Source organism: Megalobrama amblycephala, linkage group LG19 (assembly GCF_018812025.1).
Source record: "Megalobrama amblycephala isolate DHTTF-2021 linkage group LG19, ASM1881202v1, whole genome shotgun sequence".
Taxonomy (NCBI): Eukaryota; Metazoa; Chordata; class Actinopteri; order Cypriniformes; family Xenocyprididae; genus Megalobrama; species Megalobrama amblycephala.
In genome coordinates, this window is record NC_063062.1 from 40,855,106 (window position 1) to 40,876,474 (window position 21,369).

The window sequence follows — 21,369 nt, forward strand, 5'->3', positions numbered from 1 at the left end:
CCATGAGTAACTTTGCAACTACTGGCATGTAGTCTAAAGTTGAACTATCGAAATCAAGTGTAACCAAAAAATTCCATTTTACAGATGACAACAAAGTTGTAAAATTGGACACAATTTAAACAAAAGGTCTGTAAAGTCACTGTAACCCAGATTTTTTTAAAAAGAAATTTGCAAACCAGTGTTGCCCTGATGGTAACTCACCGTTTACCATGATCTCCTCTCCAGAATGAGGGATCTTGAGGAGGAAGACCTTGTTCGTTCAGCACAACTGTGTCCGGGTCGAAGCCGAGGTGAAGCGAACAGCCCAGCTTTAAATCAAACTGGGACATGCTAGTGTTCCCAGAAAGGAAGTAAATTGTCTTTGCCAAGGCAGAGGTTTGTGTAGGCAGATAAATCAGACTTAACCTACACTAGTGTTTATCTAGCAGCACACACATTTCTCTCTTATCTGACCCGATCATTTCAGGTCTTGGAGTCTCTGCTGACGAGTTGAATCAGGTGTGTTTGATTAGAAAGAGTTTGAACATGTTTATTGTTGGTGTTGACAGTCACACTATGACGTTTCCACGCACCTCATTGTCCTACACAGTGGTCCATGGATTGGGCAAAACTCTTCAATAATACTGACAAGTACTCATTTTCAGTACCTGCAGTGGTGAAATAAAGGTTCTTTCCATCCTAGTCAGTAGTTTTGAGCGTTGTTGCTGTGGAGCACCTTGGAAATCTTGAAGCTTCAGCAGGAAGTCTTGAGAAAACTCTGGATAATTTCTTCAGTTTGATCCCATGGATCAGCCTTGAGATGGATTCCTGCTCAAGATGGGGCGGGAAGCGAGAGTGCACTAAACTTCTGGACACTGACTGGGATTCCAGTGTTTTCAGCTCCATTCAGGAACCATCTTGAGCAACTCTTCTGTGATCTTCATGCAGAACATCAGCGGGCTTCAGACCAGGTAAATACATTCATTATGTTATATAACATTGTAAATGTGTACAACATGCATCATTGCTCAAACTCTTTTCTTATAACGCTTAGTTCACTCATCAGGACAGCTGATGCTCTGTGACGCTATTTGAACATCTCCATCACCTCCGCTGCCGAGAGGACTGACCGTATCATTGGCTGTCGGCTTATGATGTCACTGACTCTCAGAAAACCTTTGAAGCAACTCTGTGCTGATTCTCGTGCGAAGGAGAAGAAACAGACACACATTCAGATGTTCACAGTGACCTCAGCAGGAAAAGGTACCGGACCTTTCTCATTCTTCTGTAAATTAACTAATGTAGGTCACATGTAGGCATGGACAAATTCATGTAAATAGTGTAAATAAAAGTATTTAAACTGATTGGATAATTTTTTTGAGTTCAGGCAAAACTATATTTAGTCTGTATGGTGTTTGTATATCATATTGTCTCACATAGCAGTGTTTTTTTAACCCTTTAAATAATAGAGACATACAATATGTGCAGAGCGGTGGACTGAGAACCGCTGATCTACTACAGTATATTGTATATGTTGCTCTAGTCAAAAGTCCAAACATGAAGAATCTAGAAAAACGAATGACATCTGGGTATCTTTCAAAGGGTGAATATGATTTGTGCTGGGGTTGGTATTGTTAAGAGTTTCAAAACACTTCATATTTCATATTTGCAATACAAAGGGAAGTTTTCACTTTCAGGTGTTTCATATTGCAGCTAATAATGACATAATGCACTCATAGGTCTTTTTCTCTGAATATCATGACACTGTTTAGATTAAAGGGAGTGTCTTTTACACCGTCACTTTTTCCCATGCGGCCATTAGTTCATGTTCACAGCAAATCACTTATTAAAAATATCATGATCAACCCAATTCCACTCATACATGCTTACAAAGTCACTGGTCTGGCCTCGTACAGTATTCATTATTCTGGAAAGACGGTGACCGAGGTGTTTTATTGCAAAGGAAGAGGAATCAGGATGAATTATTGATCAGTTGAGTGAATCTGTAATGGAAGAAAGACACATTTGATGCATATTATATGGAGCCAAATCAGTATTCATGTGCCTGTGGAGACTCACTTACCATATATTCATTCATATATATAACAGTAGCAGCTATATGTTCAGAAACATCATGACACAAAACAATCTGGTGCCGAAGCTGAACTACTTCTGCAGTCGCTACAAATTCTGTCAGAAAATAGTGAGCGCATAATCTAAGTTTAACTGTGTTAAAACATCATGATAATGCTATAAGAACTGATTTTGATGGTAAGCACGGGTGAAAATAAGAGTCCACATATTAGTAAAAGATTTATTTATGTCTTGCAGGTGTGCATGTTAGAGATGGTCACAGGATTATAACTTCTGTTCCTTGATTATCACATTTCATTCACAGTATGTTCAGAGTGGAATACTAACAAACTCCTTACTGAATACTGCTATTACAAATAAAAAATAGCTGATATTTGAAGTCGCCTGTGCTTCATTCGTCACACTGAAATGGAAGGTCCAGTCGAACGCATTGCATTGAAGGATCCAGTATTGCATACAGACAGTTTGCTTCAAATTACAGCAATAGTGACAGTATGTTAGTGTCCTATTCTGAACATCGGCACAGTCCTTCTCTTTATTTTCATTCAGTCACGTTATCTTTATTGACCAGGACCGTTACACATCTCTAATCCTCACTGCACAGACTGTGCATTATAATTTAGTTTTTGCATTACTATTACATGTTGTTGTGGTTCTTCTGAACAGATCTGAACACACAGGCAGTCATCTGTAAACGTACAGAGGCCCCAAAAACATTAGGACACAATTCACACTTAAAATGTAAGAATGTCATTGCAGAAGATAATACAATATCAAAGCAAGTGTATTTATTTTAAAGAGAGCAAAGCACAAATGAAATCATTTTGTTAGCAAAATTCAATTTGAATTACGCACAATGGCAAACGATGGCCAGAGAGTCTCTTTTCACTTTAGAAATCCTCAAATAAATCTCATGCTGCGTCTGAAAGCTGAGAGACGCCTCCTTCACAGGCAGGGCCGCGAGGCGACCAATCAGCTGCCTGAGCTCTGGGACGCCCAGATTCTCAAATGAACAGTATAACATCAGAACAGTTAATCCAGCATGTTATCTGACAACCATCTATCCAGGGTGTTTCCCTGCCTTCGGCTCCAGCCTCTTCACAACCTACAGGACAAGCGCTTTAGAGCAGTGGTTCCCAATCCTGTCCTGGAGGAGCCCCAGCACTGCTCGCTGTGGATGTCTCTCTCATCTAACACACCTGATTCATCTGACTGCAAGACCTGAAGTAGGTGTGTCAGATAAGGGCGACATACAAAATGTGCAGTGCTGGGGGTCCTTCACCACAGGTTTGGGAACCACTGCTTTAGAGAATGGGTGGGTGTTATCTCATAATTCCTATTCTAATTCAGACTAATCTGATCACAGCAAGGTGTGGCGAGTACCAAGTGAGTGAAACTGTTTGATTCAGTCTGTTCAGTATGTTCTTCTGTAGATACATCAGTACATCATTACACCAGCAGGTGGCGACCAGTCTTTTGTCGAACTTCTGGGTTGGTTTGATGTTTATCACACTATAGAAAAAAACAGAAACAGCAATATCCTAAAAAAGTAAATGATGTGTTTCGGTTGTATTTAATTGTGTATGGTCATCTTTCATAAACGGGGGATTCACACTAATTCACTCTTCATTGCACTGCTTCCACGCTCTTTCTCCTCGTGCTGAATGAGATCGGCTCCGTCTCAAATGACACCCTGAACACTTTCTCTCATCTTTTGAGTCTGTACTTCAGTGGCATAAAGCCGCATTGGCTTTCAGGTTGATCGTTAATGCAGATTTGGCAAAAGTGCACATCAAGGGTTCAAAGCGGCCACCAAGGATTCGTTCATGAGCTCTATTCCCAAATCTACACTGACACATGGGAACTTAAGAGTGTAAATATTATGGGAACATAACCAGCAGATCCATATTTTAACATACAGACTAGCAGACACACATTTCATCTGCTGACAGCCAGGGATTACAAAGTCAGTTAAGTATTTAATAAATGAAACAACAGCAGAAACATTCAAATAATAACATTAACAGTGATGGCCGGATTTTAAATGAACTAGAGAGATGGTTGGGTGACTTACAACATAATGTTATCTACTAACATGTAGAAGTTAATTATAAAATAATAAACCTCACATTTCAGCCTTTAACCATTTTTTAAGAAAAGGGATGAGTGAACATGATAAATGATTGTTTCATCAGCTCCATTAATAATTCTAGATGCCTTATTATCCAGATTGTTTAATAGACTGTTTGGTGACGCTGGGTTCCACTGTAAATGTAGTAAATTGTGCTTATATTTTGCTCTTTTACTGAATTGGCTTTGTTGAACAGCATACAGAGCTGTGCTTCTTCCTACACAAGTGCTTCATTTGCTCCACTAAAGTGTTGCTTCTGTTTTATTACTGCTTTTGCTTTGAAGACTGTCTCAGATATACAAAAATGTGATCTTTATATCTTGCCTAAAATCTATTGAGAACCCACTCTGAATAAATATAAATTGCTGTTGTTCATATCATACGTAGGCTATTAATATGAAATTATACAAATATAAAATCATGACATTAGTTACTGGTCTCTGTTTAACATTGCTATATTTTCTTCACAAGTGGACGAATTGTCCAGTAAATATTCACAATAAAGAGCAATTTGTAATTTTTTTTTTTCATCATTTAGTTGAGTTGAATTATAAAATCATGTTGCAAATAGCAGTGTGTTAGCAAAACATTACAACTGATTGCTACAGCGATAAAGACTGACGTGTGTGAAGATGAAGCAGAAACGGGCTGAAATGGTTTGGTCCTGAACCGCGTCTCTATGCATAGAACGTGTCCACTTTTACTGCATGACAGAATATGGTCATGGAAAACACAAGCCCCAGGATCTGAAAACACACATAAACGCATGTAAATAATAATCAATAACTGAGCTCTTTATCATATATTGATTATTGTGATGTGTTTAGTACCTGCGTTAGAGCCGTGCAGAGAGCGAAAATCCACAGCGCCACCAGATTCTCCTGCAGCCAGCCCTTCACTCGCTCGTAGCACGGCTGTCGACACACACAAGAGAAGGCGTAAAGTGACGTGTTCAGCATTACTTGTAAAAGGTGGACACCCATGACGGTTTACAGAGACAAAACAAGTTTTCTGTCTGTCCAGCTTCACCAGGAAAATACAACAACGCAGGAAAGAAAAGAGTGTTTGTCGAATCATTGTATGGGGTCTTTAACCCCTGATTATTAGGCTGTTGCTGTAGTCCTTGTAACTCTATAATTCCTGCTCACATACAGTGACATACAGTCATGTTACGTGTGTGTTTGCCCAGATCAGAGGCTGAGCTGATCCGACTGATAACGGGAAGTCGGTCGTGTTTCTTACAGCGGTCCACCAGGTGCCGGGATTCTCCAGACCGCAGTTATCACTGTACTCCAGACAGCAGGAGTCCGGCACACGCGTGGCATTGTACACGTGAAACCAGTCCGTGTGATTGGTCACTCCACAGCAGCGAAACTGCAACACAGAGGCACTGCCATCACACTCTGACCATGGCCATGTCTTGCAAGGCTATGGGAATTAATAACAGGAAATGAATCCAGTAACTCACATCAGTTTGGACGATGCTCCAGGCGTTGGTCAGACCGATGTTGCCTTCAGTCCCGAAGAGCTGGAGACCCTTTTTCAGGTCACTTTGTGCATACAGATCAATCTAGAACACACCATCAAGAAAAGCTTATTGATGTGACATTTGAATGACATTTGTTCCTCACAATATTAAACTTCATGAGATCTCCTCTTTTTATGATGCTAAATCAAGTCATCTTTATTTCTATTGCGCATTATACAATACAGATTGTTTCAAAGCAGCTTTACAGTGATAAACTGGAAAATAATGATTCGATGATGCAAGCAGAGTTGAAATCTGCTGTAAAGCAGCTCTAAAAACACAACAGTACACAGTCATTATTCAGCTCACTTCAGTTCAGTGTTGATTTCGGTTCGATAACTCTGTAAATTTCATCAATTATTAAATTAGTTCATTTCATCTATACAGCAGCTCTAGAGAAAACAGTGATGTCATCGTCCAGCTCTGTTCACTTCTCATCCAATAGCATCAGTGCAGTCAGATCAATAATATTTTTGAATATTAAGTGTCCCCAACGAAGCAAGCCAGAGGCAACAGTGGCAAGAACCCGAACTCCATCAGGTGACAGAACGGAGAAAACACCTTGGGAGAAACCAGTCGCTCAGTTCTCCTCCGGCTGATTATGATTCAGGTGGCATCACAGGTAATGTTGTGGATTGATATCAGTCGGAATATTTCATTCAGTTCCTTCAGCATGAAGATCAGAATACATACACCAGCATTTGGTGGCAGGGAGTTGAAGCTGGCCATGGTGGTCAGAGCAGTTACTGGACCTTAGTGCTGCATTTGATGCTATCGACCACAACATTCTTTTGAATAGACTCAAAAATGATGTTGTAATTACAAAAATTATTTTGAAAATTACGTTGTAAACGCATTGGCATGATTCAAGTCATCTGACCGTTATCAGTTTATCGATCACAAGTTAAATATGGAGTACCGCAAGGCTCAGTACTAGGACTGTTGCTGTTCGCTCTGTACATGCTGCCCTTGGGAGATATCATTAGGAAGCATGGCGTTAGTTTTCATTGTTACGCTGATGATACTCAGCTCTATATTTCTTCTCGCCCTGGTGAAACGTACCAGTTTACAAAATTAACGGATTGTATAGTCGATTGAGTCTGAGTTTATTTGACATAAAAAGTAACAATACAACTGTGTTACAACTTCTTTGTCAAGGATAACACAATAAAGTTGCATTAATTTATTTCCATTGTGGTCCTTGATTTTAGAGAGTCATTTTCATGAATATGGTATAATATATATATATATATATATAATATAGAATACTGTCTAATACTTTAATGTCATTCATTCATTCATTTCTTTATTTAACCAGGTTAAAAAAAAACTCATTGAGATTAAACAAGAGTGACCTGGCCAAGAAAGCAGCAGCAATAACATAGACATACAAATACACATCAAGACGCACACACACACACACACACACAAACAAACACAATCAAGGATCACAACAGCAATTCACCAAAGGATAAAACACATAATCTGTTAAAAGTAACTTAAACTCATTTAGTGATGGAAGCACAGTCAGCTTTAAGACATTTTGTAAGGTATTCCAAACAGTGGAAGCATTATATTTAAAACCTTTGCTCTGTTCGAACTCGAGGAACTTTAAGATATAACAAATTGTTTGAATGAAGATTGTAACAAACATTTGTGTTTGAAAAGCTAAGAGACAAGTAAGATGGAGCTAGACCACAGATAGACTTATAAATAAAACTACCAATTGAAAGTTCTTCTAGTATACAGAGATGGCAACTCAGCCTTGTCATATAAAGTGCAATAACGTGCTTGATAGCCATAACCAGTAATAAAACTTAAAGCACTATGATAAACGGTATAATTTTTTTTTAAATAATGTAATGGGTCAGTCATGTAAAGCAGAGCTCCATAATCCAATAATGGTAAAAAAGTTGCAGATACCAAATATTTCCTTGCACTAAAAGAAAATAAAGTTTTATTTCTGAAATAAAAACCCAATTTAAGCTTTAATGTCAATCTTTCTTGTTTTTCACATGCGAAATGAGTTTGTTGACTCGCACACACTGTATGAGCCGCGTTTGCTGTAGAGTCTGAAATACGGCCTTCTTTTCATTCCCACATTTGATTGTGCTACAGTCCTGCACAGATTATTCTGTTTTTCTAAACACTAAATCTAATGACAGTGGAGCATAAAATAATATCCCTGAAAATCAGTTAACTAGCCATGATGCTAGTGTCAGTAAATCATTATAATTAATCATTTTAACAGAGGAATGTAACATAATAACATAATTACACTGCTACCTGTTGTTACATAACTTACACAACCGATCTGAAGCCGCTGGTTTCTATGATTCTTCCAACACGATCACATGAGAATGCGTATCAATAGTACGAGTTTGTAATCTCGTAGAATATATATGCTTATGGTACGCAGTTTTTCGCGTGCATATGATACGCACTTTATGGCGTGTATATGATACGCTCTTGGGTAGGATGGGGGTGGGGGAGTGGGGTTTCGTACGTATAGTACGCCATAAAGTACGTATCATATGCACGCGAAAAACTGCGTACCATAAGCACGCAAAAACTCATTTTGGCGTATATATTCTACGAGATTACAAACTTGTACTATTGATACGCATTTTCGTGTGATCGGGCTCGATTCTTCAGAGGATCTTCAGATCCACACAGACAGAAGCAGCACAAGCTTTAACGCATTTGACTCTTATTGCTTGTGCTTCTGCTGTTTCAGAATAACAGTATCTGTTCTACAGCATTAGCTCACTCTGACTACATTTCTGACCAATACATATGTGCTATTGACCTGTAAATGTAAATCTCCTGGTTTTAATCAACTGTTGGTCATAAGTTGCAGAACTTCACACAGACTTTTGTAGTTTAGTTTCAATAAATGATCTTGGACTGTGGAGGAAGTTTTGAGTTCTAGAATATGTGTTCAGTCAATTCCAATATTGAACTTCGCTTTATACAATACAGATTGTTTCAAAGCAGCTTCACTTTTCCTGAACACATTATTACAAACAGATGATGAGTAGAGAGAAGCACTTCAGTGATGCAGGGTACTGATCTAAATAAAACAAAAAAGTCAAAAGCAAATGAAGCACAAATGCATGACTGTGCATATAGCTACACATACGAGCAATTCATTCATTAATCACGAGCAAACCTAACTACTGTGTATAAAAACTGTTGTATTCAATTCAGTGAAACAATTTACATAAGATTGGATTTATAAGTGGTTTACACAGAAATTCATTCTGCTGTTGTTTCATGTGTGCGACCCACAGAGCGCTGAACATGAGCTGGTAAAGCGACCGAGTCGAATGAATGAATGAACAAAGCTGCGCTTGTCTGAAGTCATTCCTGCTGGCCAAGAGTAAAGTGTGCAAGAGCACGACAGGGAGAAAGATCCTCAGCATTGCTTCTGAAAACCACCATCCCATATCTGCTGTATGTTCCTGATGATCAGTTCCTGGTTCCACCCTTTATCTCTGTCCCTGTTCCACCTGCCACTACAGCTGCGTTTCTGTGACCCGATCACACGTGTGACCGTATTATAAGAAAGGTGCAAAACATCCACCTTAAAGGCCAGAACACACCAAGCCGATGCCAACGAACTAGTGGCGACGAAAGCAGACTGCGGGGTTGGCTCAGGTCGACTGCGTCTGGGAAAAAATATGTGCTTGAACACACCGAAAGAACTTCAGCCGACTGTCAACTAACACACGTGTTCTGCGCCTGCGTATAAATGAGATATCTGTCTATTTAAGCAGATATATTTGTCTATATTCGTCATTCAAAAACGGAAAGCGAAACTATGACTGCATGCATACAAACCATAAATAAAGCAGGGCTTGTTTAGGGCCTACCGTTTTGAATATCAATCATGCTGATCATGTTCTTTATTCCACTCCGCTCATGTTATTATGAAAATATTCGTGCATTCGAATGCTCAGGTAAGATGACGTAAAATTGGAACAACCTTCTGTCTGTGCCGTCATGACTTATCCATAACTTTTGCTTATATTCTCGTGAACTGACTGGTTTGCTATACTACACAGCCAATCAGAGTTCTGTCTCTCGCCGACGGCCCGACGCCGATTCTACGTCAAATCGGCCGAAAAAAAGCCGACGAGGACCAACTTCAACCGACGGTGTGGAACACACTGAGGAAACTTAGTCGGCCGACGAAGAAAAACTGCCCGACGGCCGACCGTCGGCTTGGTGTGTTCCTGCCTTAAAGGTGATAGAGAGGATTTTTTCGTCGACTGAGAATCAAAAGACTGAGTTTTTGAAATGAGCGCATGCGTAAGAACAACCCCCCCTCCTTTCGAGGGAACGCCTCCCAAAACTCGTGCACGAGTGTTTACCACCGGCATTCGCTGTGTCGTGTTAGTGGATTCATTATGTCGGACTCACTGCAGGTAACTCATAATCTGCAGTTGTTACTCCTGTCTCCGGACAAAAACATTGCATGCGGCGCCTGTGGAGTGTGGAAAGTTACTGGAGCGCGCAGCCGCGCTCGTCTCTCACAAGGAACGTCATGGCAGTGATTGACAAGCCAGAGGGCCAGAAGATTGGCTGATGTTTTTAAGGCCCTACCTCGTGCACAGATGATGTATATTAATATTATTACTTTCAGTGCACCTAATAAATAGTCTTTTATCAGTTAGTAAAGACAGTTTCAAGTAATACTGCAAAAATGTATAAAACAAAACATCCTCTTTAGCACCTTTAACTTTCTCTTGAAATGAGATTTTGTGGCATCTATGATTTTGAGGTTAGTTTTGAGGTTAAAATATCTAATTTTGTCTGGAAAATAGTGATCTGTGACATTACATTGAATATCAAAGTTTTTTTGTGTCTATTTGTTAATTATTTGTAGTGTTATTATTTTAAAATGAAATACTTACTGTAATTCATGGGGTTATTATTCAATAATTCCATTAATTAGATCTCATTAAAACCTAATAGACTAATTGAGTGAAATCATTCAATGTGAATTCACAGTGTTTCCAATAAGACGTTTTCAGTTAAAATATGGGCAATTAAATATGTTTAGTGTTATTAGAATGCAGTGGCATCAGTTTGCCTAAAAGAGCATTCGGATGTTTTATGCACCGTTGATGCGTGGTTATGGCCTAAACATCTCAACTATTCTTCACTGAATACATGAAGTTAGGTGAAGTGTTTATGGAATATTAGTCTTCTGAGATATCGAGCATGAGTAATAAATGAGGGTTTTGCAGCTTTTACTACAGAGGAACTGCACTTCCGTCATCAGTCGGCCAAACAGGCCGTCATCAATGAATTATTCAACACACAAACGGCGAGGAAATAGGAAAACAGGAAAAAGGCAGGGAAAGACAGCGATCTATAGTGTTAAAACCTGCCAGTAAAGGCTGCCCTCAAAGGATTGGATTTCCATACAGTCCTCCAGACAGGATTAGGGTGTGAGCATGAGCAGATGTCATTTGAAACGTAAATGTGCATTAAATAAGCATTGGGGCAGGGTTTAGAACCGACCGCTACACCGTTTCACATGCGTCTTCTATATCGTCTGCTCCATTATTCCCTGTGATCCGTCTGCCATCATCGGCTACCAGCTCTATGCGCTTCACACAGCCTTCCTGATAGATGTAATACAGTGATGAATCATAAATAATAAATATCAGTAGAGAGGAAGAAGCAGAGAGAGGTCAAGGAGGTCATTTCTAATCACATGTGTGGAACGAAAGAAGACAAAGTATTTACAGAACACAATTTCCGCTTCATATTCCAGTTTATCAATGCAGTCGCTCCCATTAGATCTGTGAGCGGCAGCAGTTTGGGTTGATGTTCTGCTGATGTGTGTTTAAATCTAACTTGAGTTTAAAGAGGACCGTCCACACATACTGTACACACTCACGTTCACTTATTCAAAGAAAAGCCATTTATAATCACTAACCCAAACCCAGACGATAACCCTAAATGGGAAACCTTTGCATTCTTAAAAAAAATTAATAATAATACCATTATTGTTGAATTATGAATCGTTTTTCTTTTTCCACTGAGGCCACGCCCCAGACGTAAAACCTTCACCTGCTGTTTTCTAAGTAATAGACACAGAAACACAGAAACATCTCCAAATCTGTTTGTCAAGTTTACATTTCGATAACAGTAATCTGTCAAATCATTAATAAAGTCCGACAACAATGGTATCATATGTTTCTTTTGATCAAATCATTAAAAACTGCATTTTTCAGGATACACACACACACACACACTAGCTGTTGGTGATGGAGACTAGTGTTATCAACAGTACTGTGACTGAATATGCTTTCTTCTTTCTTCTTGAAGTCATCTTTGTCTCTGTTCTTTCGCAGCCCAAGCTGTTAAATCGCACCTATGGTGTTTGTTGTCATCAAAGATGGCTCTGCACAGGAAGTTCAAGTTCTTTATAACACCATTTTATCAGTTCCTCATGCTTCAATTGTTCATTGTCCGTGTTTTAGTTATGGAAAGAACTCACAAACATCTCTTCCACATATCGACTAGCACGTATCTTAGTTCATGTGTAATTTTGTGCGGATGCAAGTTATAATAAAAAAATTTAATGAAAAGTGTATTGTTATAACATATTTTTGTAATAATTTAATTAGCTTCATGATGCAAATGTTTTGTCTAATCTCTATCTTCACTGAAATAACAAAACCGTTGACAGTGAGAAGATCAGCACTGATGAAAGGTGAATTATTGGTGTGGTTTTCTGTGTTGGAGGAATAGCAGACTGACATAGATCATTTCACAAAGAGCCATGGAGAGTCTGTCGCTGTAGGAAAACACGTTCCACCATCAAAAAATGCTGCTATCATTGGAAGTGTCTTTGGAAAATGCCCATCACACTATGATGCCATATGTGCTTTGAGGAGAACAGCCAAGAAAATCGATGGCAAAGAATCTCTCACAGAGAGAGAGAGAGAAAGTGAAGACAGTTTGATTATTTTACACTGAGAAAGAAGCCATCGTGTGTCCTCAGACAGCATCCTTAAGGATCAAATCATCTCTAACAGTTCTTTATTGATGCAAGACCTCAGGAATAATATATTTAATATCTCAACCTTTGCACCAATGACCTTTGTATTGAGCTCAGCCTTGAGGTCCTGCAGTGCTGCAATATTCATTTATATCCATGGCTATAGATGATACTAACCCAATGAATATCTCTCTTGCTTGCACTGCTCTCAGTGCTGTTCCTTTACCAAGAAAGGTAAAGACCAAAGTTTTGCAAAACAGTAAACAAGACAGAAAAGCATATTCCAACATTTAAAGAAGGCTTTGATGTCTACTGTAAAATTGAATGGTTCTTAAAGCCGTCATTGCTGTAACTGTTGTACAAAGACCCTAGATAAAAAAAGGCTCCAAGATGATCTTTCATCAAAATTTAATTTTAAGATAAAGGTTCCCACACACTTTTAACCCTCATTTATAATATAATATGTGTTTATTTTATGATTAAGACTGACTCTACATTATGCCACTTACTACAATGGCTACATAACAAATAATACATGGTCATGAAATATTGATTTAGGTGTAAATTATTTTATGGTGTGAAAAGAAACCGAGTGTGGAGTGATACCTCTGACAGCACATGATGTACATCTGCAAGACGTCTCTAAGACATTTCCTGTCAGATGTTAAATAGACATTTGGAAAATGTTTATGATTTAGAGTGTACATAACTGCTTTTTCTAAGACGTTTATCAGATGTTTGTACACAACAGATGTTTTCCAGATTAAGCTCTCTTTATCAGACTTGGAAATCACAGGGACAACGGTGAATTATACAATCTATTGTCATTATAATGAAATATGTGAGAGCTGAATGCCACTATTGACCAATCATAATCTGTGAAATAATATAAAATAATAAATTATGTAAAATGACAGATTTATTTTGCACGTACCTGATCTTGATATGCGAAGAACAGAATCAAGAACAGAATCTCCAACAATAATATCAGGAGCAACAGAATGAAGAACTGTAGAAACACAAGCAGAAGAGAGAGTATGTTTATATGGGAGAGTATTGAAATATGACAGAATCCATCTTCGACTGCAGAGCTGCGATCAGGTGTATTTACTGTTCAATGTGTTGGTCAGACATGATTTACACTGCATTACAGTTTTGTCACATTTATAATGCTATGAATTTAAAAGTTTTAAAAATAGAAAAAAAAATGTAAAGGAAAGAAATTTGAAATGGTAAAAAAAAGCAATTATATTTTAAAAAATGAAAAACTAAAACCAACAGTAAGCGGCAGCAAGAAACGGTCTTAACGAGAGACTCACTGAATCATTCATTCAACCAATTCGTTCAAACGGCTGATTCATTCAGGAACGAAACTAGGTCATTGAGTTTTTCACTCAACCGATTCAAAACCATTACAAATGTGGATTAATTCAGAAACAAAATGCCTGGAGACCAACAGCTGTTCTATTATGCCTTCGTTAGGAACTATTTTCTTTCACAAAATAGAGCAAAAACAGACAATAACCCGACATAGACGATACATATTGCACACCTAGTGTACAGCTGAAATCCCCTGAATGATGTTATATGGGCCATAACAGTGCAGAGAGGATTGAGCTTAATCAAAGAACTTATACTGACAAGAAGCGACACCCAATGGAGCGCTCCACTGAAACACCGGCGCCCAGCAGCAGCCCTGCGTTTCCGCCATTTTGGGGTGAAAGAGAGTCGCAGTCCACTAGTTTCTATGGCAATATCAACTGCTTTGTTAAAAAAAATGTACATTAAAGCTGAAATCCACCCTGAATAATGACAACACAGAATAAAATACCATCTTCCACTTTTTTCACAAAACCTTTGCTCTCTAGAAACCCAGTCAGTTTGGGTTAAAATTCTTTAAAAGGCTTATAAACACTGAATTATTACCAACATATGAAATGAAATTAAGGACATGCATCAGAAAAATTGGGAATGTTGGACAATAAATATATAACAGAATATAACAGCTTGACAGTAAACTGTTTTTGCAGTGTTGTCTGTTAAAGCAAGACTATGTAAACAAAAAAACACAGCCACTCTGTCCGAAAGTGGGAAGTATGGGATAACAGACACAGCAATGCATCGTGTTCTATAAGATCAGTATGTTTGTAGCGTGATCCAGGGGATTAAAACGTATATATTTCAGACCTAGTGGAGTAATTTACTATTACTATTACTCCTCTATAGGTCTGAAATATATATTGTACGTTTTAATCCCCTAGATCACGCTACAAACATGATGATCTTAACTTTATTAATTATTAATTTATTAATTTACAATTAATAATAAATATCTAAAGTTGCATAAAATGGAAATAATCAATAAAGTAGGCTAACTACGTTACCTCAGATGTGTAATGGTTGGATTCCACAACTGATCACATAAAACATATATAGGCTAAGACAAAACAACATTTACTGTAGGTGTCATAAAATTGACTGAATTTGAGAAATTTTCTATCGCGTTTCTGATTTGGCAGTGAGATTTGCCGATTTTGGGTGCGTAAGATGTGATGGATTCTATTGTCCAGTTGGCATTTTCACTCCAAAATGGCTGCCTGGTGGCTGTTACCCAAAAAGCATCAGAGTTTCGCCTCTTGGGTTCGATACTCTTTGGCTTATTTTACAGCTCCTTTAATCTTGCAGTCCTTTTCATGCTGGATCAACTCTTTCGCTTCTTTGACAAGTTGCTTTTAGAAAAACTGCATTGAAATATAGCAAGCCCAAATTACTCTGATAGTTAATAGTATCTTACCAGTATCTTTCTTGACCAACTATTAATAATGTAATTACTCTGAAGATTGTATTCAGTGCCTAACATTTGGTGAAGTTACCATAAAAGCATCCTTTATGTGTTTATCAGTACATCTTAATAAAACATCTCTAAAATTTCCACAAAGCACACTCTGAATTTGTTAGATTGCTCAAGCAAATTCATACTCTTTATTTTAGATCAAGACTATGTATAATATGCACTGCTGGGCATTAAAGAGTATATAGAAGAGTGTTTTTTCATGTAAAGATATTTTCGGTGTTTTGTTGCATGGAACAAAAAAAAAAAAAAAAAAAGAAGAAAAAATTATTCACTGGAAAATCCAAAATGTATTTTCTGGTACGTCCTCTTTCTCTTTCTCATTGTGCAAGAGGGAAATAAAGAAAGCCTGAATTCGGAACTGCATACTAGCATTAATTACTATTTTCACTATATCTTTCTATGGCAGGAACAGGTGTGGCTCTGAATTTGGCAACAGTTTGAGTATGACCGGGCGTCATCATAACTGCTCGACCCACAGTAGATAAAGACTCGCAGGAGAGCCGAGGCTGTCATTAAAATGAGCCCATGACATAAATAGCAGCTTAAGCGGTAAACATCATCATCCCCCAAGTGGACATGAGAATATTTTATCATAAATCAACTCCAGGCTGTGACAGTCTCTGAGGTGACTGCAGCCCTGCTCAACAGCATTATATATTCACAGACGACTCCGCTCCGACAACATTGTACCGGAAACAGTGCGGAGGAACAGCTGGAGCAAATCAACAGCAGCTCACACCAACAATTAGGGTGGGGAATAAAGCTAAACATAATAATCTAGTATTTAATTTATGCATGTAATCAAATACATTTGCAAAACAGGGTCTGCTGCAGACTTGCACGTTCAGATGAGGGATTTTGTTTGTATTCACAGCAGTTTTCCTTTAGCTTTTATCCTATTGGCTGGTGGAAAAAATACAGTTTGACATTTTTTCACTTTATTTGAAGTGATTTAAAAAAAAAAGACATACAACAACTTTTATGTGTGTTTTTCATTTTAAAATATCTGTAATTTTTGTTTTACTTTCACTATAGGAATAAATGGATAACTGTGGAAAGCCCAGTATAAGGCGAACTGCAGCTATTGTGTTTAAGCGCTTGGGCACCAAAGGCATCGAGCTGACCTGAGATGAGCTCTGCAGGTTTATCCTAACAAGTCATTTTGAAGAAGATTGTAGGATAACTATGTAGAGGTTCTTCAGACAATTCAAAAATGCAGGGAATCTAAAGACCAAACTGTAACCCCAGTAAAATCGTACCGTTAAAGCACTATACTTTTCTTACTATTTCAGCAGTATACGATTTTCGCTTGACATTCCTTTTCCAAATTGAGGAATAAAGTAAATGTGCTATCAGCTGTGAGCTCTTTCACGACTCGTTTGACATTTTTACAGGATTAAAAAACATTTCTTTTGAGAAGATAACCGGACGCCACTCAGTGAATTAAACATACAGCGTGAAATGAAAGCAGATCAGAGCATGAATAACTGGAAGCTCTGGTGCTGACAGAGGGATGCACAGCTAATGCTGCGGAGATTGATCATGACTTTGTTTTTTCTCTTTGATTTCTCATCACTGTTGGATTACCAGTTTTACACCATTGAGTTGTGCTGATCTGATGAGAGAAAGAGGTTTGAACCCAAAGACCACCATTCTGCTTTCCCTTTCAGGATTTTTAGTATGCATACAGCTGAAATAAAACAATCCAGCTCAGCCCCTGTGAGGTTATGATGACAGACCGACATCTGCATCTGTCTCGGGACGCTCTCATACAGAATGTAGGTCTCTCTGGCTCCTGGAAACGTCCTCTAAAACTATCCGCGGGTCTCTGACTGATTTTTAAATGATACACAAGTCAAGATACACTAATTCAGAGAATTATAAAACAGTTTTTTTTAATCTCACCATGCAAAACAGTTTTAAATGGCTTCTCCCAATGAAACAAAGGGATTAAACATGGGGCTGGGGAGACTTGAAAAGCCCTGGTTTGAACTATTATTGATAAAATCTAATTCTAATATCTAATTATATCTAATATCTAGTGCACTTCAATTACTAAAGGCTTTCTGAGTGATCATGAAGAAGAGTAAGTACTTTGGCATGTATTGATAGTAGGGGTGATGCGATATACCGTTATTGACATTTAAAGGCATTTAAAAAAATTAAATATTGTTATCATGTTAATTAGAGGTGTCACAGGGTATTGACGATAACCATAATATTTCAAATGAATAGTACACGTATGACAATATGGCATGTAAATTATCCAGCGCCAATATCTGGTTGATATCCCAACGTACAGTAGGTGGCGATATTGCACCTTAACGCTAGTAGCCATCTGTCATAAAGCACAAGCAGTCACAGCGAGCGGCTGCTACCGCCGCGTAAACGAATGTTGTCGGATACGACAGACGAGACACTCTAGCCACACTCCAAGAAAGTTAGAGCTCGCCAGTGTGGACATTTTTTGGATGCCTTTTGAAAACGACTCGTTAATCACCCCGGTCTGCATTTTTGCTAGTCTTGGAATGAGAAATATTAGATTAACCTGTTAACTGCTGCCGCCTTTTTGTGTTTTATTATATTTACATCACTCTGGGCTTTTAGTCCAAAGGTGTGCTCGTTCGGATAAAAACGTATGGATTATCATATATTTACTTAAAAATCTTTAGATTGCAGTATTTTTTTGCCTAAAACAGGGCAATATGAGCATTATGGAATGCAAAACGCTCACATGTAATGTCCGTTTCATTCATACTTGATGCCAGAGGGCGCCCTCGCGCAGAAACTCCACAAGTGAGACTCACAGGAGTAATAAAATTTATGACATTCCAGGAAATCCCTTATATGGACAAAGACATCTAGCTGTGCTACAGCTGAATAAAATAAGAGTGGTGATATTTTGATTAAACCTGAAGAGAATTAACACACCATTGTGACAGTATATGGCTTATCTGTGTTCTTCAAGCCATCTCGGGTATTTTCATGAGCATAATGTCCATTTATAATGCAATGCCAACTGCCTTTATCACTGTATATAATACTATAAAATATATAATTTCTGCCTCATTATGCGATAAGAATCCACATCAGTTCACAGAGGGAAGTTATTTTAAAGGTGCTAAAGAGGATGTTTTGTTTTATACATTTTTGCAATATTACTTGAAACTGTCTTTACTAACTGATAAAAGACTATTTATTAGGTGCACTGAAAGTAATAATATTAATATACATCATCTGTGCACGAGGTAGGGCCTTAAAAACATCAGCCAATCGTTTACGCGATCATCGCGTAAACGATTGGCCCTCTGGCTTGTCAATCACTGACGTTCCTTGTGAGAGACGAGCGCGGCTGCGCGCTCCAGTAACTTTCCACACTCCACAGGCGCCGCATGCAGTGTTTTTGTCAGGAGACAGGAGTAACAACTGCAGATTATGAGTTACCTGCTGTGAGTCCGACATAATGAATCCACTAACACGACACAGCGAATGCCGGTGGTAAACACTCGTGCACGAGTTTTGGGAGGCGTTGCTTTGAAATGAGCTGTGAAGGAGGGGGGTTGTTCTTACGCATGCGCTCATTTCAAAAACTCAGTCTTTGGATTCTCAGTCGACGAAAAAATCCATGGTGAATGCAATGGTGGTTTAAATAATTTTATTTTATTTTTTTATATTTTCAAGATTTCTATAGATATAAATCTGGTATCTTGACAGCCCTCGTTGACAGATGACTGATGTGACATCTTAACTCATGTGAGGGCAGAATGGTTTTGTATACTGTATATATTCACATAAGGCTGGGAAATATTGCACATTAATTTCTGCAATAAATATTTGCATTTATTTGTTAAAAATAATTAACGCAATTAACAGCATCTGTTTCTTTTTCAGTTCCTGAAGTATTTATGCCAATGTATTTTTCTCCATACTCTATTGGTGCGTCAGGGTCGTTCAAATCAAGTACCTTTTCTACAAAAAATTATTTACAATATTATATACAATTTAGTAAGGGTCTTTTGTGTTGATTGTTTTTTTTTATGGCATTTCCAAACTCTACTTACACTTACAAAGAACATACTTTAAAGTATGATCACATTCACATGATCTTTATTCTACAATAAAAGGCCATTGCGACAACTGCGGCATTGTGCTGTGTGATAAAACTGCACATTTTAGAGGGGCCTTTTATTGTGGCCAGCCTAAGGCACACCTGTGCAATAATCAGGCTGTCTAATCAGCATCTTGATATGCCACACCTGTGAGGTGGATGGATTATCTCGGCAAAGGAGAAGTTCTTACTAACACAGATTTATACAGATTTGAGAACAATATTTGAGAGAAATAGGCCTTTTGTGTACATAGAAAAAGTCTTAGATCTTTGAGTTAAGCTCATGAAAAATGAGGGCAAAAACAAAAGTGTTGCATTTATAATTTTGTTCAGTGTAAACAACTATGTTATAATACTATAAGCTATGCTGTCATGTACGCTGGTATAATTTGTTACCTGTTATAATCCATGTAAACACCAAGCTGATGTTAATTACCTTTTGTAAATAATCTTTCTACAGCCTCGTCTGTAACACTTTTGAAATGTTGATTAGCAGTCTGCTGCTCATTTCCTGCGTTTCACCCGCAGGTGATCATATGAATTCCTCCTAGTGTCCCTATATGGCAGCCATAAAAATCTACTCGATGTCAATTAGTGCCACCACTCTGATTCCAGAGCCATATATTATCATGTGAGCAGTGAGCAGAAAGCCACATTTATGGTTCAAATGAATGTCAGACAGACTTATGTCACTTCAAGAAAAAATGCTATTTCTTATGCTGAGTTGCTACACACCTTTTATTTTAAGACATGCTTAGAGGCCTCGCACATGCTCTGTTACGAACAGGATGTTTTGAGTGACATGCTAGTGTATTTAGTTTACTTACGCTCAGGAGTAATGGACGATTCTCTTTGACCGCACCCACACACCCCAGACAGCCAATCACCATGATGATGCTGCCCACAGCGATGAGCAGATTGGCAGCAGAGAGCGACGGTAGGGAGGATGAAAGGGTGGCAAAGTTTCCCTGGGTGATGGAAAGCCAAACTCCCACTCCGAGAATCCCACAGCCGCCCAGCTGAGAGAGAGAGAGACAGAGAGCATGTAAAACAACACTGAGCTGATGCAAATGCTAAAACTACAAACACAAGAACAGACTAGTACACACAAACATTTGTTATACAACTGGCATGAATTTGTTTTAGTGACACCTATCTTAAAAGAATTTCAATGCACCGTGTCACATTTTTAATTTTTAAATAGGGCACGTTGTGTCTCCACATTGGTGAGATGCAGATGTGCATGTATGTATAAAACAACAATGCAGTCTGCCAGTGTGAGCGTCTCTCAAAGTGCCGCAGAGATCAATGGACAGCCAAGAGAATGTTACACAATGTCTGTTATCTTCTTTAAATTCTTTTTTCAAAAGGCTGTTTTGAGAATGCCTTTGTGAAATATTTCAGTCTTTTAAGATGCCTAATTCACCCTTACTCAAACACATGCTCTTGATTCACCCAAAGCAAAAAATCTATTTCTTCTCGAATCAAAATTAGTTTAAATTGAAATTGATTCAACTGTCTCATGCATCTGTGCATCTGTCTTTTTCATTAACGTTAAAAGGTATTTGATGAGATGCTGGTGAATTAAGCACTAACCATCACTACAGAGTTTCTGAACTCACGAGTCATGACTCATGGGTTAAATAATCTTGCG

The 21,369-nt window shown here is 38.3% G+C and overlaps 1 protein-coding gene across 4 annotated transcripts in view; it reads right to left on the reverse strand.

Annotated features, from left to right (window-relative positions):
- Positions 1 to 2,279: 2,279 nt before the first annotated feature.
- Positions 2,280 to 21,369, reverse strand: part of tspan4a (tetraspanin 4a) — a 51,185-nt gene continuing 32,095 nt past the window's right edge. For 3 of the 4 annotated variants that reach the window (XM_048168224.1, XM_048168223.1, XM_048168222.1), the window contains 6 exons: positions 20,543 to 20,734; positions 13,688 to 13,762; positions 5,673 to 5,774; positions 5,447 to 5,578; positions 5,035 to 5,118; positions 2,280 to 4,950 (listed from right to left, as the gene is read on the reverse strand). In XM_048168224.1, the coding sequence (XP_048024181.1) occupies positions 4,882 to 4,950; positions 5,035 to 5,118; positions 5,447 to 5,578; positions 5,673 to 5,774; positions 13,688 to 13,762; positions 20,543 to 20,734 (654 nt within the window). In that variant the 3' untranslated portion in view covers positions 2,280 to 4,881. The remainder of the gene's footprint in view (positions 4,951 to 5,034; positions 5,119 to 5,446; positions 5,579 to 5,672; positions 5,775 to 13,687; positions 13,763 to 20,542; positions 20,735 to 21,369) is intronic. The other variant, XR_007181571.1, reaches the window with a different exon arrangement.